The 18290-nt window shown below is 38.9% G+C and overlaps 1 protein-coding gene and 1 long non-coding RNA gene across 4 annotated transcripts in view; one reads left to right on the forward strand and one right to left on the reverse strand.

Annotated features, from left to right (window-relative positions):
• The first annotated feature begins 1046 nt into the window (after positions 1–1046).
• The window catches only part of SLC30A5 (solute carrier family 30 member 5), a 32502-nt gene continuing 15258 nt past the window's right edge, over positions 1047–18290 (forward strand). For 2 of the 3 annotated variants that reach the window (XM_031666197.1, XM_031666198.1), the window contains exons 1-9: positions 2555–2629; positions 6526–6613; positions 11906–11993; positions 13189–13265; positions 13981–14151; positions 14669–14957; positions 15138–15346; positions 15987–16144; positions 17245–17374. In XM_031666197.1, coding sequence (XP_031522057.1) covers positions 2568–2629; positions 6526–6613; positions 11906–11993; positions 13189–13265; positions 13981–14151; positions 14669–14957; positions 15138–15346; positions 15987–16144; positions 17245–17374 — 1272 coding nt within the window. In that variant the 5' untranslated portion in view covers positions 2555–2567. Of the gene's footprint in view, positions 1067–2554; positions 2630–6525; positions 6614–11905; positions 11994–13188; positions 13266–13980; positions 14152–14668; positions 14958–15137; positions 15347–15986; positions 16145–17244; positions 17375–18290 lie in introns of those variants that run through there. The other variant, XM_031666199.1, reaches the window with a different exon arrangement.
• LOC108586316 lies at positions 11878–14065 on the reverse strand. Its single transcript, XR_002522582.1, has 2 exons — positions 13979–14065; positions 11878–12047 (listed from the first exon to the last, which is right to left on the reverse strand). It is a non-coding gene; the product is annotated as an uncharacterized LOC108586316 (long non-coding RNA).

The raw sequence follows: 18290 nt of genomic DNA on the forward strand, positions 1-18290 counted from the left end.
CGGTTGCATGTGCTTTTGTTTTTATTTATTTATTTATTTTGAGACAGTCTGGCACCGTGCCCAGGATGGAGTGCAGTGGCTCAATCTCAACTCACTTGCAGCCTCTGCCTCCTGGGTTCAAGCAATTCTGCACCATTTCCTCCTGAGTAGCTAGGATTACAGGTGTGTCCCACCATGGCTGGCTAATTTTTGTATTTTTTAGTAGACCACGGTTTTCCCATGTTGGCCAGGCTGGTCTCAACTCCTGACCTCAGGTGATCTGCCCACCTCAGCCGCCCAAAGTGCACAGGGTTACAGGCTTGAGCCACCATGCCTGACCAAATTGGGTGCATTTTTATACAACTGTTTTGGCAATATGAAAGGTAGGGCCGTATAATTAGTAATTTCTTCATTTTTCATTATACTATTTCAAGATTTATTACTGAATTTTAGAGAAAATAGGAATTATTTTTCTTTGGTATTTTAAGATATAAAAAAATTTGACTCCTTTGCTTTTTTTTGTGGCTTGTTAGCTGTTCTGAAGACAGAAAATGAGAGTTCTCGACCAAGCGTGGTTGCTCATGCCTGGCCTCCCAGCAGTTTGGGAGGCAGGAGGCAGATCAGCGAGGTCAGGGAGTTGAGACCAGCACAGCCAACATGTTGAAACCCGTCTCTACTAAAAATACAAAAATTGGCTGGGCATGGTGAAGCGTGCCTGCAATCCCTGCTACTCAGGAGGCTGAGGCAGGAGAAATTGCTGAACAGGAGTGGAGGTTGCGAAGTAAGCCAAGATATACCGCTCCAACCTGGCAACAAAGCAAGACTCTATCTCAAAAAAAAAAAAATTCTCTAAATGTTGAAAGGAGTTTACTAAAATGAGTATATTCTCAAAGTATGATTTATTCAGAGGATAACACTTCAAGTTCTGGCATGTTTGTTTAAAATAAATTGTCTTAAAACTACTTATCTTTGTGTCTAATATTGATTAATATTAATACATATGTTTCAATGACTACAGGACTGCATTTTTTATGGTTTTTGTTTCAGAAAGCCATTTTCTATAAGGAAAACTATTACCAAACACCAGGTAAGATCTTTGCAGAATCTTTTTATTCCTAGCAGCTTCTACCGTTTAGTGGGCCAGGATGCAGTGCTTATGTTTTGATAATGGGTACTTATGGTATTTAAGATATGCCGCCAAGAACAATTTTAGGTTAGCACTCTTGTCTTTTCTGAATGGAGACTTTAAACCATAAAGTACTCAGATCATGAAATGTTTTAGAGGCTAAAAAAATTATAAAGCATTCATGTAATTGTTTTCTTCAGTACACACTTCTTATTCTGAAGATTTACAAATTGGACATGGCATGCCCAAAAGACCTAGTACAAATGTCATGACTGACAAAGCATAGGGGTTAAAATTGAGGTTTTCTGGAGTCAAAGGCATGTTCTGTCTGTCTCCTTGCACGACCTTTACTTTGGAGCAGGATTACTTGATTTCTCTCTCTACTTAATTTTGCTCACCTGTAAAATGGAGATAATAGTAACTTCCTAATGGGAACTGTGAAGGGAAAAAATGAATTAATACTTATGAAGTTTTGGAATGATGCCTCATCATTTGTGACAGTGTGACTTACCCTCGATCATTGTCACTATTCTCTTTAGGCAGCTGTGGTTCAAACTAGAACTGTCCTACATTTGCATAATCATCTCACATCATCCCTTCTTTGGGCAGCAGTTATACCATACTACATGTTTGCTTTATACCATGACTTCAGGCCCTGTGTCATAATTTTTTTTGATAGAAAGATTAGAATTTAAGTACTTCTGTTTTTCAGAGACCAAGAACATTTTTTAAAATAGGATTAACAGTCTAAGTCCATGCAACTTTTCTCTCCTTTCAGATAATTGGATGCTAAAATTCTGGTAGAAAGAATTCCCAGACAAAAGTTAAATGATCCTAGGAAACTAGTGAGAAACTGAGAAATCATAAAATTGTACTCTGAAGAAAAAGATTTCAAAATCCTACCCTTGAACAAGAATATAGACAATGGAAAACAGAATACTGTCTTTTTTTTTTTTTTTTTTTTTTTTTTTTTTGAGAAAGAGTCTTGCTCCTTCGCCCAGGCTGCAGTCTTGGTGGGCAATCTTGGCTCACTGCAATCTCCACCTTCAGGTTCAGCGATTCTCCTGCCTCAGCCTCCTGAGTAGCTGGGATTACAGGCATCTGCCACCACACCCAGCTCATTTTTTGTATTTTTAGTACAGATGGGGTTTCACTATATTGGCCAGCCTGGTCTTGAACTCCTGACCTCAGGTGATCCACCTGCCTCAGCCTCACAAAGTGCTAGGATACAGAGGCATTGAGTCACCGCACCCAGCCAAATTACTGTCTTGGAAATCTAGGCTTAGTCAGGGATCTTATGTGTTCTACTTAATTTCAAAATCGTGTGTTTTGCCTTTGGAAATATTTGTTATTATTATCTTTCTGTATTTTTATTTAAAATTGGAATATACAGCAAAATATATGTTGACTGAAATTTTTAATTTTTTTGTTTTCCATTTATAGTGGATCAAAATATTTAAACATGCAGTTGCTGGAGTGTATTATTTCCTCTTGTGGTTTGGCCTCACTCTTTGGACCACTAAGGTAAATAAAAATCATTATTTTGAATGTGTGTTTGTATTTCTTCATTTTGAATATTGTTTTCATTCCACTGTGTTTATGTCAAATATTTATCTGTGCAAACTGTCTGGCACTTTTTATAGCATCAGAGAGAATTCAACAAATAGAAGAAACCTGTTTGAGTTTCTGGACTAGTTCTTTGGTGAATACCATTAATAAATTTATTCATGATTTGTCATGAATGTGAATACTAGTTAGAATTCCAAGTTTCAGAAAATTTTTTAGCGTATATGGCTTTTTTAATCATTTGTCGTGATCCCTGTTAACAGCTTAGAAGCTATAATAAAAAGGTCTGAAATTGGTAAAGCCAAATCAGCCAATAAGAAGAATAAAATCTCTAAAAAGCACTCATTTTTGTACAATTTTGCAAGTACTCTCATAAATAAAAGCGTCTCCAAGTAGTATATCAGTTATCAGATTAAATGCGTGGTGGATAAAGTAAACTACTCCCATTTCATATTTCCCTAGATCTATATAGATTAGTCTTTTCTGCAAGTGGACTGGTTTAAGGAGAAATGCTTGCTTAACCACTTGATAGGGAGTTGTATCATGCAGCTGTGTATGATCATTCTTTTAGCTTTTATTTCCCCACATCTGTGAAGTTTTGCTGAGTGAATAAGTGTAAGAAAAAATGCCTTGCCATGAGAGTGAGAGGTAAGGAGTGAAATGAAGATGTTCTTGGCCAGCACTGTGGCTCATATAGCAGCTAGCACTTTGGGAGGCCAAGGGGTGGATCATTTGAAGTTAGAGATTGGACACCACCTAGCCAACATAGCGAGAAAGCCGCCTTTATTTAAAAATATAAAAATTAGCCAGAAATCACTTGAACTCAGGAGGCAAAGGTTGCAGTGAGCCAAGATCATACTGCACTGCAGCCTAGGCAACAGGCGAGACTCCATCTCAAAAAAAGAGAATGTCCTAAAGCAGGGATCCCCCACTCCTGGCTACAGACCAGTAAGGAAGCCGTGTGTGAGGCAGGCCGCCCAGAGCAGGAAGTGAGCCATAGGGGAGCAAGCATTACTGCATGAGCTCACCCTTTCCTGTCAGGGTGATCAACGTGGTATAGATTCTCATAGGAGACACAGACCCTATTGTGAACTGTGCATGGGAGAGGGATCTCTGTTGTATGCCATATGAGAATCTAATGTCTGATGATCTGAGGTGGAACAGTTTCATCACAGAAACATCCCCCACCACTGCTGTCTGGAAAAATTATCCTCAGGAAACTGAACCACAATTGCCAAAAAGATTTGGAGACCACTGTTCTAAAAGGATCTCACTCAGAATAGTGGGGTGGGCAGAGTGGAAAGTGAAAGGTGAGAAATGTGGAAATGCCTTGTGAAAGGTCCTTTCCCCATCCTGTAGCTAACACAGTGAAACCCCCTGTCTCTACTAAAAATACAAAAAATTGGCAGGCGTGGTGGTAGCCTGTAGTCCCAGCTACTTAGGGAGCTGAGGCAGGAGAATGGCTGCCAGGTGAGCTTACAGTGAGCGAGATTGATGCAGCCACTACACTCCAGCCTGGGCGACAGGCTTGAGACTCCGCCTCAAAAAAAAAAAAAAGAAAAGTCCTTTCCCCTATCATGGCCAATAGAATAGCTTCTGGATTGGGATCCCTTTGACTCGTTTGCTATGTACTTTGTCAGATGCAGAGTAGGTATAATTGGAAATGTCATATCTCTAGCCGCAGCTGCAGCTTGGAGGGGTGAGAAAGCTAGCTGAATTTCCTAGCGTGAGAAGAGGTTTTTCACCTTATGCTTGAATATAATTGAATATGATTGAGTGCTGCTATTGCTTATCATCTGCAATATTTTAAATTTGTTATTCATGAAGTTATGTTTTGGTTCTTGTGTTACTATATTACTGTCCTTTTGTGTTACAATAAGGAGGGAAAGAGGAAGTACTTACATTTTTACTTGGCTCCCTATTTAGTCATCTAGCTCCTAACCTTATCACTACCAACACTGCCCTCTCATTCTTCTACTAAAACTGTCATACAGTTTCTCAATTGCAAAATCTTTAATCCCAGCATATTGGGAGGCCGAAGTGGGCAGATTACTTGAGCCCAGAAGTTCAAGACCAGCCTGGACAACATGGCAAAATCCCATCTCTACAAAAAATACAAAAAATTAGCCAGGCATGGTGCTGCGTGCATGTAATCCCAGCTACCCAGAAGGCTGAGGTGGAAGAGATCACCTGACCTTGGGAGGTAGAAGCTTAACCTTAGCATACTTTACTCTTTTGGAAAAACAGCTTAAAACATAAACACATTGTACAACTGTACAAAAATATTTTCTTTCTTTACATCCTTATTCTATAACTTTTTTCTGATTTTAATTTTTTTCAACTTTTTTTGTTTTTTTGGAGACAGGATCTTGCTCTGTTGTTCAGGCTAGAATATATGGCACAATATTGGCTCACTGCAACCTCCATCTCCTTGGCTCAAGGGATCCTCCCACCTCAACCTCAGCAGTAGCTGGGACTACAGGCACCTACCACCACACCTGGCTAACTTTTGTATCTTTTTTGATAGAGAGCAGGTTTCCCCAGGTTGCCTAGGCTGGTCTCAAACTCCTGGGCTCAAGGATCCACCCTTCTCGCTCTCCCAAAGTGCTGGGATTACAGGCATGAGCCACTGCTCCTGGCACTTTTTTGTTAAAAACTAAGACATGCACGCATTAGCCTATACCTACACAGGGTCAGGATTATCAATATTACTGTCTTCCACCTCCACATCTTGTCCCACTAGAAAGTTTTCAGGGTCAGTAACATGCAAAGAATTGTCATTTCCTATGATAACAATGCTTTCTTCTGGGATACCTCCTGAAGGACCTGCCTGAAGCTCTTTTACAGTTAACTCTTTTTTTTTTGAAACCACTATTTGAAGTCAAAGGATATAGTTACCTTTGTTTTTAACAAGCAAAAGTACATTCTAAAGTAATTAAAAGTATAGTATAATAAACACCTAAACCAGTAGCATAGTCATTTATTATCATTATACAGGCTTATGTTCTGTAAATAATTGTATGTACTGTATTATATGACTGGCAGTGCAGTAGGCTTGTTTACACCAGCATCACCAGAAACACGCGAGTAATGCATTAACGCTAGGTGATTGGAATTTTTCAGCTCAATTATAATCTTATGGGACCACCATCGTATATATGTGGTCTGTCATTGACAAAAATGATGTTATACAGCACATGGCTATACGTTGCCTGTAAATTTTTTTTTTTCTTTTTTTTTTTTCTTTTTTTTTTTTGAGATAAAGTCTTGCTCTGTCACCAGGCTGGAGTGCAGCGGCCCGATCTTGGCTTACTGCAACCTCCACCTCCCGAGTTCAAGTGATTCTCCTGCCTCAGCCTCCCGAGTAGCTGGGATTACAGGCGCATGCCACCATGCCCAGCTAATTTTTGTATATTTAGTAGAGACAGGGCTTCACCATGTTGGCCAGAGTGGTCTCGATCTCTTGACCTCGTGATCCACCTGCCTTGGCCTCCCAAAGTGCTGGGATTATAGGTGTCAGCCACTGCACCCAGCCACATTGCCTGTATTTTTTGGCTTACTGCAGACAGTGCTGGTATGAGCAACCTTGTAAGTGTTACTTGATACATATCTATACAAGAATAAGAAATCTGTATGACGTAATTCTATGAGGGGTATGATTGGGTATTTGTAGCTTCAGTCTTTCTAAGGTAGATAATGCCAAACTATTTTCTAAAGCGGTTGTACCTATTTATTTTTCTTATGTTTTGTGAAATCAAGGGGGAAATGTTTTTCTTTCTCTAACTCTAGTTGAATTCATGCGTCTTGATAAAGATAAATTACACTTCATGAATGATAATGTTTTATTTTTGTAGGACTTTGCTGCTATTTGAACACAGTGATATTGTTGTCATTTCACTACTCAGTGTTTTGTTCACCAGTTCTGGAGGAGGACCAGCAAAGGTAGAATTTTCCGTTATCAGTTACTTGGAAATGGAAAGTATGTATGTCATATATTATCCAAAGGAATAAAATCTTATCTTTCACCATTTAAAAGAATGCAGGGAGGCTGAGCACGATGGCTCACGCCTGTAATCTCAACACCGTGGGAGGTTGAGGTGAGCGAATTACATGAGGTCAGGAGCTTGAAACTAGCCTAGCCAACATGGTGAAATCCCGTCTCTACTAAAAATGCAGAAATTAGCTGGGCCTGATGACGGGCACCTATAATCCCAGCTACTCTGGAGGCTGAGGCACAAGAATTGTTTGAACCCGGGAGGTGGAGGTTACAGTGAGCTGAGATCACGCCACTGTGCTCCAACCTGGGCGATAGAGAGAGACTCAGCCTCAAAAAAAAAAAAAACGTGGCCGGGCGCAGTGGCTCAAGCCTGTAATCCCAGCACTTTGGGAGGCCGAGACGGGCGGATCACGAGGTCAGGAGATCGAGACCATCCTGGCGAACACGGTGAAACCCCGTCTCTACTAAAAAATACAAAAAAACTAGCCGGGCGAGGTGGCGGGCGCCTGTAGTCCCAGCTACTCTGGAGGCTGAGGCAGGAGAATGGCGTAAACCCGGGAGGCGGAGCTTGTAGTGAGCCGAGATCTGGCCACTGCACTCCAGCCTGGGCGACAGAGCGAGACTCCGTCTCAAAAAAAAAACAAAAACCAAAACAAAACAAAACAAAACCAAAAAACAAAAACGGGCTTTTTCTGCTAGTTTTACATTTTCTTACAAATATTTTTTGGTTTTGAAGAATTCTGTAAGTTTACAAAAATAGATGTTTGTAAAAATATAAAATAATCTATAGTTGAAGAAATTTCTGAACATGAAAACAATGGAAAATGATCTTGAAATGATTATAGATTCCCAGGAAGTTGCTAAAATAGTACATAGAGGACCCTCACCCTTCATTTAGTTTCCCCGAAAGGTAACTTCTTAACCAACTCAAGTACACTATCAAAACCGGGCAATTAGACCTAGTATTTCATATCACAATAGGGTGACCATAATCAATAATAATTTAATTGCACATTTAAAATAACTATAAGAGTATAATTGAATTATTTGTAACACAAAAGCTAAATGCTCAAGGGGATGGATACCCCGTTTTACATGATGTGATTATACACATTGCATGCCTATATCAAAACATCTCATGTACCCCGTAAATACGTATACCTACTATGTACCCACAAAAATTAAAAAAAAAAAACAGGAAATTAAAATTGGTGCAATCCATAGACCTTACGCAGATTTTACCAATTTTACATACAATCGTGTGTGTGTATGTATGTATGTATGCATGTAGTTCTATGAAATTTTGTCGTGTGTAGATTTATGTAACCGTTATAAGCAAGATAGACAACTGATGCATCACCACAATGATCCCTTTCATGTTGTACTCATGCACCTTTCCCCCAAACCCCCTACTCATTCTTAAACCCGTAAATCATTTTTGAAAAATAACTAAAAACTTGTTAAATTTAAATTATGATGAACATTTATCTAACATTTTGCCACCTAAGTATTCCTATTCATCCTAAGTGATTCAAGTATTATCTTTTTGTTAAATGAGCTACCAATCTACAGTTCCAAACTGTTAGAACTATACAGTGTTTCTGTTTTACCAAATTAAACACTTCCTTGCTGGGTCTGACTGGCAGACCCTGACTGAACGACAAATGCACTCAGACACAGGTATTTAGTGAAGGAGTGGGCTAGGGGACCAGGCCACTTACAGACCCCAAGGAGGGTGGTATAAAGAGTCAGCAGCTGCGGCTCTGACAAGCTGGCGCTGTGGGCATTTATTCAGTATAGATTTAATGACAAAGGCTTTGAATCAACATGCTTTGTGGGTAAATAACATTGCTGACCCCCTACGTAGAGAGCAGTCTCGAGCGCAGATGATCAAAGGTCGGTTTTAGGACAACATGAGTAAACAAGCTATTTAGATAAACTCCTGTACATTCCCTTGTATCTAAGCCTTAAGCTTTTAGGCTTCTGATAAGAGAATCTGGCTGCCTTCAGTCAGAGTATCTCAAAACTTGCAAAACCCCCTGGCCTTCCAAGAAGGTTTGCTTCTATTCCTGTAATTTCTCCCACTACCGAGACCGATCTGCCACACTTCCTGTGCATGGTGCATTTTCCTAGACATAGAGGAAAGGATACATAAAGACCAATACGGTGTAATAGTGCCTATTCTGAAAGGGACTTTCAAGCAAAGTAGTGGAGAGAGATAAATGAAGTAATGAAGTGAACAAAGTAATATGCCAAGTAGAGCAGAGTAAAAGAATACTCTGCCTGCAGATTTCAAACTGGGTCATTAGTATTAAAGCATGGGCCACTGTTTAATCCTTTCCCCTCACTAATAGAGTACTCCAAAATAAATTTCACGGATTGAAGGGCTTTGTGAGTTTACAAAATAGACATTTGTAAAAACATAGAATAAAATATATAGATGGAGAAAATTCTGAGCATAAAAGCAGTGGAAAAAATCACAAAGGGAAAACTGACTATATTTGGCTTCATAATGATTATAAACTTAACGTATAACAGAAATCAGTATGTAAACAAAAAACTAACAACAACAAAAATTGCCACAAATAAGTTTTACGTTTCTTTCAAAGTATAAATCACCCATTTCAGTTTAAAAAATGTTTAAGATCCTTGGCAGGAAATCAGCAAAAAACTGGGAATGACAACTCACAAAAGAAATAAAAATGACTTGCAAACATTAAAAAAAAAAAAGTTTTCCTCCTTAAGTAACTAGAAATGAGAGTGTTCTCATTAGTGTGAGAAATGGATCAGGGCATCAGTCCAGGATTTGATGATTGTTTTTTCTTTTTCTTTTTTTTTTTTTTGAGATGGAGTCTCACTGGATTGCCCAGGCTGGAGTGCAGTGGTGCCCTCTTGGCTCACTGCAACCTCCACCTCCCAGGTTCAAGCAATTCTTCTGCCTCAGCCTCCCTAGTAGCTGAGATTACAGACACATGCCACTATACCCGGCTAATTTTTGTATTTTTAGTAGAGATAAGGTTTTACTGTGTTGGCCAGGCTGGTCTTGAACTCCTGACCTTGTGATCTGCCCGCCTTGGCCTTCCAAAGTTCTGGGATTACAGGCGTGAACCACCACGCCCGGCCTTTTTTTTTGAGACAGAGTTTCACTCTGTCACCCAGGCTGGAGTGCAGTGGCACGATCTCGGCTCACTGCAACCTCTACTGCCCAGGTTCAAGCAATTCTCCTGCCTCAGCCTCCTGAGTAGCTGGAATTACAGGTACCTGCCACCGCACCTGGCTAATTTTTGTACTTTTAGTAGAGACGGGGTTTCACCATATCGGTCAGGCTGGTCTTGAACTCCTGACCTCGTGATCCACCCACCTCAGCCTCCCAAAGTGCTGGGATTACAGGCGTGAGCCACCGTGCCCGGCCTTTTTTTTCTTGATTATGAGACTGAAGCATTACAAAATTCTCAGTTGCCTTCTTTGTTAACAAAAGATTAAGTTATGTTCTCTGTATTTGATTGTTGTTGATGTTGCCATATCCTAACTCAGTGAAAACTTAAGAAATTTAAAATTACACGGTTTTTCTTATGTGTAGAATACTGAATTTTGTTGTAATACCACACTAACAGAGAATGTATCCATTATAGTGGTAATCATATAATGAATAGAAGAGTATCCTCACTTTGCATTGTAAACTTTAATAGAAGTATTGTATTGGGCCGGGCGCGGTGGCTCAAGCCTGTAATCCCAGCACTTTGGGAGGCCGAGACGGGTGGATCACGAGGTCAGGAGATCGAGACCATCCTGGCGAACACGGTGAAACCCCGTCTCTACTAAAAAATACAAAAAACTAGCCGGGCGAGGTGGCGGGCGCCTGTGGTCCCAGCTACTCGGGAGGCTGAGGCAGGAGAATGGCGTAAGCCCGGGAGGCGGAGCTTGCAGTGAGCCGAGATCGCGCCACTGCACTTCAGCCTGGGCGACAGAGCGAGACTCCGTCTCAAAAAAAAAAAAAGAAGTATTGTATTATACTTCCATGTAGTTATATATAATACACTTATGTATCCATATATAATAGGTATTCTACAAGTATATGTATCATACAAGACATGTTATACCTGTAAATTTGTAAATATAGAATGTATAGTAATGCTATTTAGCCAGGCACAGTGGCTCATGCCTGTAACCCCAGGACTTTGGGAGACCAAGGCGGGCGGATCACAAGGTCAAGAGATCGAGACCAGCCTGGCCAACATGGTGAAACCCCGTCTGTACTAAAAATGCAAAAATTAGCCAAGCATGGTGATGTGCACCTGTAATCCCAGCTACTAAGGAGGCTGAGGCAAGAGAATCACTTGAACCCGGGAGATGGAGGTTGCAGTGAGCTGAGATCGCGCCACTGCACTCCAGCCTAGGCAACAGAGTGAGACTCTTCTCAAAAAAAAAGGAATGTATAGTAATGCTATTTAGATTGCTCTTGAAGCTACCTTTCTGAAATATTTACATAAACTAAGCTAATAATTTTCTTTTATGAAAACCTTTTTCCTCAACCTGGACAACATGGCTAGACCTGGTGTCTACAAATAAAAAATTAACTAGGCATGGTAGCACATGCCTGTGGTCCCAGCTATTTGGTAGGCTGAGGCAAGAGGATCACTGGAGCCCAGGAATTGTAGGCTGCAGTGAGCTGTGTTCACGCCACTGTACTCCAGCCTGGGCGACGCAAGACTTGTCTGGGAAAAAAAAAAAAAACTTTTCCCTGGAATGAGAACATAAATTTTAAGTTTATCAGCTTTGTAAGTACTTTATACTTTACTAGATCTTAGAAATGACTTTGCTGGTTTTACCATGCCCTCTGGATTATTCTTCTGTAGAGGAGTAGTATCTAGAATATTCTTTATTCCTTGCATATTGTAGAGTAAAACAAGTTCCTACTAGTTATTCTTTAGCTACTTGGGCTTTTCAACCAAAAGTAAAGTAGCATTTAGGAAGATTGATTCTGTAAACAGTAACAATTTGAGCGCAGTAATATGTCTAGCCATGTTAGCAAAGAGATAATCAACGTTATCATAAGTTTATATCTCTTTGATGTCTTACTGCTAATACTGTAAGCTTATCTAAGAGCTTTAATGTCAGATGTTTTTTCAGTTTTTTAATGCATTTTTGTAAATGCTTACTTGAGAAAATGTTTTTCTATGGTCTTAAAAATCAACCCTTGAAAAAGTCATCCTTGATGTTATTTTCTTTATTTTCAGACAAGGGGAGCTGCTTTTTTCATTATTGCTGTGATCTGTTTATTGCTTTTCGACAATGATGATCTCATGGCTAAAATGGCTGAACACCGTATCCTTTTGGAATAGATCAGAGTTGTTTAAAGTCTTGCAGAAAACTAGAAGGCTGGAACAATGGAAAAAGAAAGGATGAGTGAATTAAACTGATCAATGATGAATGAAACTTTCATAGATTAATGTAGATATTCTAAATCACTATTCAAATAATGAACAAACTCATTATAAGTTAAATATTTTATAGCGTCTCTGTATCACCTACAGTACCCTAAATTTTCAGAAAGGTAGGGACATTGAAAGAATATTTTGGAATGTCCTGGTGTTGGGGGAAAAAAAAAAAGGTGATTTGCCACTCAACATAATGTTTGCTCCCTTATCATTTAACAATTTAAATGCTCATAAATGAAAAACCTTTGGTATCTTCTTGCCTGAAAGAAAAAGTTCAAATTCCCTTACCTAGTATTCATTGTCTTGCTCTAAATTATCATCTCTAGCTCAGCCCCAACTCTTCTCTTGTAGAAACCCAACTCTCTAGTCAAATATATCTACTCATTTTACTCTACAGACATGCCTTTTTTCTATTTTCTATTCATACATCCTTACCCACTCCATCCAGCAGAACTCTAAGCACCAGTTTTTATTCTATTACTGATACTCACTGCTCTAAAACTTATTAGTAAACTAATAATAATTTTCTTTGTTACAATGAGGGAGAAGAGTATGACTTTGGAAAAGCTCCAGGTTGCTTGTGATACAACCTCTATTGCCCACCCTCTTTTGCTGGCCACTTACTCTGCTAAGATTTATGTGGTCAGTGACTTAGAAGACAGATTTAGGACTCCTTTTACAAGTCAGTTTTAAAGGGCAACCTTAATTCTACTGGACAGGAGTGGTCCAGGGAGATTCCTTGCTCTTGTACCTTTGTTGTACTTCAAGTATGTATGCAATATGTCTTTTAGAGGTTAACTACTAAAATCTGGCAAGTTTATCTTAAGCACTATTATAATTGTTTTGGAGACAACAAAATAAATACAGGCATTCCAATTTATAAATGAGGTCCTGGAATTAAATGTTAGATTGTTTTATTTTGTTTTGTTTTTAAGTGAAACACATTATTGAAAGTAATTAGGTTTGGGGGCCCCAGATCAGTCTATATGCAATCCAAAATAGTGTAACTAAAATTTCAGGAGAACTTCAGGTGTCAAAGAGTGACTTTTTGGAATTTTTTTCCTTTACTTCAACTCACTTAGCTGAGGGACATCATGACAGTGCTCTAACTCATATGCTTTACACAGCCATTGCCTTCTTAGGTGTGGCAGATCACAAGGTATGATTTATTTGTTCCTAACAAAATCAAAAGATTCTGAAAAGTTGTAGCAACTATAACTTTAAAGGTACATTTAAAATAAATTATCACCTGGGCCCAGTGGCTTACGCCTGAAATCCCAGCACTTTGGGAGGCTGAGGCAGGTGGATCACCTGAGGTCGGGAGTTCAAGACCAGCCTGACCAACATAGAAAAACTCTGTCTCTACTAAAAATACAAAATTAGCCAGGTGTGGTGGCACATGCCTATAATCCCAGCTCCTCAGGAGGCTGAGGCAGGAGAATCACTTGAACTCAGGAGGCCAAGGTTGCAGTGAGCCAAAGTTACGCCATTGCACTTCAGCCTGGGCAACAAAAGTGAAACTTTGTCTCAAAAAAAAAAAGAATTACCATTAATTTATAACATTGCCTGCCATTTAAGTAGTTAAGTAATTCAGTATATGGGAAAAATATACTAGTTCCATTTCTTTAAATATTATGTTAGCCTGGTGTGGTGGTGTGTGCCAGTAGTCCCAGCTACTTGGGAGGCTGAGACAGGAGGATCTCTTTGATCACAGGAGTTTGAGGCTGCAGTGAGCTGTGATCAGGCCACTATACTTCAGCCTGGGTGACAGAGCAAGACCCCGTCTCTGGGGAAAAAAAAAAACCTCATGTATTTAAGGATTGACTATTGAACTGTATGTGTTTCTAATGAGACTTATCTAATTTTACTCACAGGGTGGAGTATTATTGCTAGTACTGGCTTTGTGTTGTAAAGTTGGTTTTCATACAGCTTCCAGAAAGCTCTCTATCGACGTTGGTGGAGCTAAACGTCTTCAGGCTTTATCTCATCTTGTTTCTGTGCTTCTCTTGTGCCCATGGGTCATTGTTCTTTCTGTGACAACTGAGGTAAGATAGGAGCAAGGATTTATTGCTATTAAATTGCTAGTAAAATGAATTGCTATTAAATTTTTAGTTCACTATATTCAATAAATTGTATTTTAATTTGAGGTTGAAAGTGGTTTAAATTGTCTTTGCTTTTTCTTTGTAGTTTTTTTTTTTTAATTGGAGTTAATTTTATTGTTTATAGAAAATACAAATCAAAGGCTATTACATTTATATATCGCTCACATTCCTATAGCCCAAAAGAATCATTTGAAGAAGCAGCAATTAACCATGTGTTAGGCTTAAGGATTGTGTGTCGCCTAGTGTTTATCGAATGATTACACAATAGTGCTTTTGTTTTTTAAAACTTTGGAGAATACTGAGAAAATGTACCAATATCTTACAGCTTTTATAAGTTGGCATATTATGAATCATATTGAATCATGCGATTATTTATATATTAAAAGATTAACAGAAACATCTTGTAAGATGTGAACTTTATACATGTATAGTCTTGACAATTCTTTTTTTTAATTTCTAGAGTAAAGTCGAGTCTTGGTTTTCTCTCATTATGCCTTTTGCAACGGTTATCTTTTTTGTCATGATCCTGGATTTCTATGTGGATTCCATTTGTTCAGTCAAAATGGAAGTTTCCAAATGTGCTCGTTATGGATCCTTTCCCATTTTTATTAGTGCTCTCCTTTTTGGAAATTTTTGGACACATCCAATAACAGACCAGCTTCGGGCTATGAACAAAGCAGCACACCAGGAGAGCACTGAACACGTCCTGTCTGGAGGAGTGGTAGTGAGTGCTATATTCTTCATTTTGTGTAAGCATTTTCCCCCTTGTTTTTATTTTAACAAATTTCTATTTATGGATTTTGATGGTCAAATCATTACTTAATTTGGGAAATTCTTCAGTGCTTGCATTTAGTGCTGACAGTTACTGTGTTGGTTTTGGTAGCTTAAACTTCTAAAATTTAAACAATATTCTTTTTTTGTCTTTGTAGCTGCCAATATCTTATCATCTCCCTCTAAGAGAGGACAAAAAGGTACCCTTATTGGATATTCTCCTGAAGGAACACCTCTTTATAACTTCATGGGTGACGCTTTTCAGCATAGCTCTCAGTCAATCCCTAGGTTTATTAAGGAATCACTAAAACAAATTCTTGAGGAGAGTGACTCTAGGCAGATCTTTTACTTCTTGTGCTTGAATCTGGTAAGATTTTTAAATGTTAATTGGCATATCCTAAAAGCATAATATTTTAATTATGACAGTTCTTGTATAAGTTTAGTACTTCCCAAATTTCTGATAATAAGATGGGCTAAAATTTAAATTTCTTCTAAGTATAATAGCAAGATTACGAGATCATATTCAGACTACTTAGGCAATTCTTAAGTCGTGTGCCACCATGCCCAGCCATTTAAGCAAACAATTTGTGAGGCATTTTAGAAGCATTGATTTAGTATGTTCCTTCAAATCAGTAAATATAGTAGCATTTAAAGAATTCTAATAACTTACAGGATCTCACTATTAGCAATCAGTGTTACAAATCACCTATTGCTAACATTTTATAACCTAGTTTATTATTTTTTATAGACATATAAACAAAACCATTTTTAAATAGTTTATAAAATGGATTTATCTTAGTTTTTTACAATTTAATAGTTTGTAAAATGGATTTATCTTGGTTTTTTACAATTTGTGTGAAATAGGGTTTCTAATATAAGTGGCAGTTAACTAAACAATTATAGCAGATCTTCAAGTAAATTTGGATAATTAAGGGTTAAAATCCTCCTAATTGAAACATAGTTCCCAACATACTCCTCCCTTTTTTGTGTGTGTGTGATATTTTTAGCTTTTTACCTTTGTGGAATTATTCTACGGCGTGTTGACAAACAGTCTGGGCCTGATCTCAGATGGATTTCACATGCTCTTTGACTGCTCTGCTTTGGTCATGGGACTTTTTGCTGCCCTGATGAGTAGGTGGAAAGCCACTCGGATTTTCTCCTATGGGTAGGTACATTGACTATTGAGGTGGTATATCTTAAGTGCAAATTCCATGTTAAGGAACAGAATTATGTTACTTATATTACTTTTAGTACAAATAATTTCCAAATCTTCATTTTTAAAAAATGTGAAGTAAATAAGGGGATATTAATTGGGCATTTGATAAATACTGAATGGAATTAAGCTCAAAGGTTATGCTCCCTTGGCCGAGCACAGTGACTCATGCCTGTAATCCTAGCACTTTGGGAGGCTAAGGCAGGCAGATCACCTGAGGTCAGGAGTTCGAGACCAGCCTGGCCAACATGGTGAAACCTCATCTGTACTAAAAATATAAAAATTAGCCGGGTATTTTTTTATTTATGCCCGGCTAATTTTTATTTATACAGGTGGCACGCACCTGTAGCCCCAGCTACTCGGGAAGCTGAGGCAGGAGAATCGCTTGAACCCAGAAGGCGGAGGTTGCAGTGAGCCAAGATCGCACCACTGCACTCCAGCCTGGGCAACAGAGGGGGCAAATGTCTCAAAAAAAAAAAAAAAAAAGAGAGAGAGGGCCGGGTGCAGTGGCTAACGCCTGTAATCCTAGCACTTTGGGAGGCCAAGGTGGGCGGATCATGAGGTCAGGAGATGAGACCATCCTGGCTAACATGGTGAAACCCCGTCTCTACTAAAAATACAAAAAAATTAGCCGGGCATGGTGCTGGGTACCTGTAGTCCCAGCTACTTGGGAGGCTGAGGCAGGAGAATGGTGTGAACCTGGGAGGTGGAGCTTGCAGTGAGCCAAGATTGTGCCACTGCATTCCAGCCTGGGCAATAGAGCGAGACTCCGTCTCAAAAAAAAAAAAAAAAAGAGACTGTAAAGAAGGACTTTGATGAATATGTAAGATTTTAACAAACAGATATATATATATATCTCTAGATATAAAAAATATATCTAGATATATGAAGGACCTTCCAGGCATTAATATGATATTTAAAATATTGCTAACTTTCTAATATTATTAATTACTTAGTAGTATGAAAATTTGGACTTGTTTCCTCATTTATAAAGTTTGTACTTTAAAAATATTTGCCATTTTTCTTTTCTGAAAAATGTTCTATGTTTTTAGGTACGGCCGAATAGAAATTCTGTCTGGATTTATTAATGGACTTTTTCTAATAGTAATAGCGTTTTTTGTGTTTATGGAGTCAGTGGCTAGATTGATTGATCCTCCAGAATTAGACACTCACATGTTAACAGTAAGTCTTTTTATTTTCCTATTTGAATTTCTAGTCATACTTACATAGTTTTTTCTATCCTAAAGTTTAACTGTTTGTAGTTATTGCTCTAAGAAGATTTTATTTTATTTTTTATTTATATCAACATGACTTCCTATCTGGCTGTTTACATTTATACTGCTTCCTCTTAGAAATTCTCTTTTTTTTTTTTTTTTGAGGCAGAGTCTCTGTTTTCCAGGCTGGAGTGCAGTGGCACAATCTCAGCTCACTGCAACCTCCACCTCCCAGGCTCAAGGGATTCTCATGCCTCAGCCTCCCAAGTAGCTGGGATTACAGGCATGTGCCACCACACCCAGCTAGTTTTTGTATATTTTGTAGAGACAGGGTTTCGCCATGTTGACCAGGCTGGTCTCGAACTACTGACCTCAAGCCCTCCCGCCTTGGCATCCCAAAGTGCTGGGATTACAGGCGTGAGCCACTGTGCCTGGCCAGCTGTAGCAACTTTTAATGTTCTCGCTCTACCACCAAAGCTTTACATGTGCTGTTTCTTGTAGTTGGCATGTCCTTTCCTTACTTCTGCCCTTCAGCCTCCATCAAGATTTTGCTTGTGTGTCTCCTCTAGTGAAATACTTTTTTTCTTTTTTTTTTTTTTTTTTGAGACAGGGTCTTGCTCTGTCACCCAGGCTGGAGTGCAGTAGCACAATCTCGGCTCACTGTAACCTCCGCCTCCCGGGTTCAAGCGATTCTCCTGTCTCATCCTCCTGAGTAGCTGGGACTATAGGTGCCCACCGCCACGCCCCGCTAATTTTTGTAAATACTTTCTTTTAATCCCCCTCTTATCTCCGCAAAGTTTGTTAGATTCCTTTTCTCAGTATTCTCATTATGTTTTGTGCATTCTTCTTTTAGCAACATTGAGTTGCAGTTATTTAATTTGTCA

The sequence above is a fragment of the Papio anubis genome, chromosome 5 (genome assembly GCF_008728515.1).
Source record: "Papio anubis isolate 15944 chromosome 5, Panubis1.0, whole genome shotgun sequence".
NCBI lineage: Eukaryota > Metazoa > Chordata > Mammalia > Primates > Cercopithecidae > Papio > Papio anubis.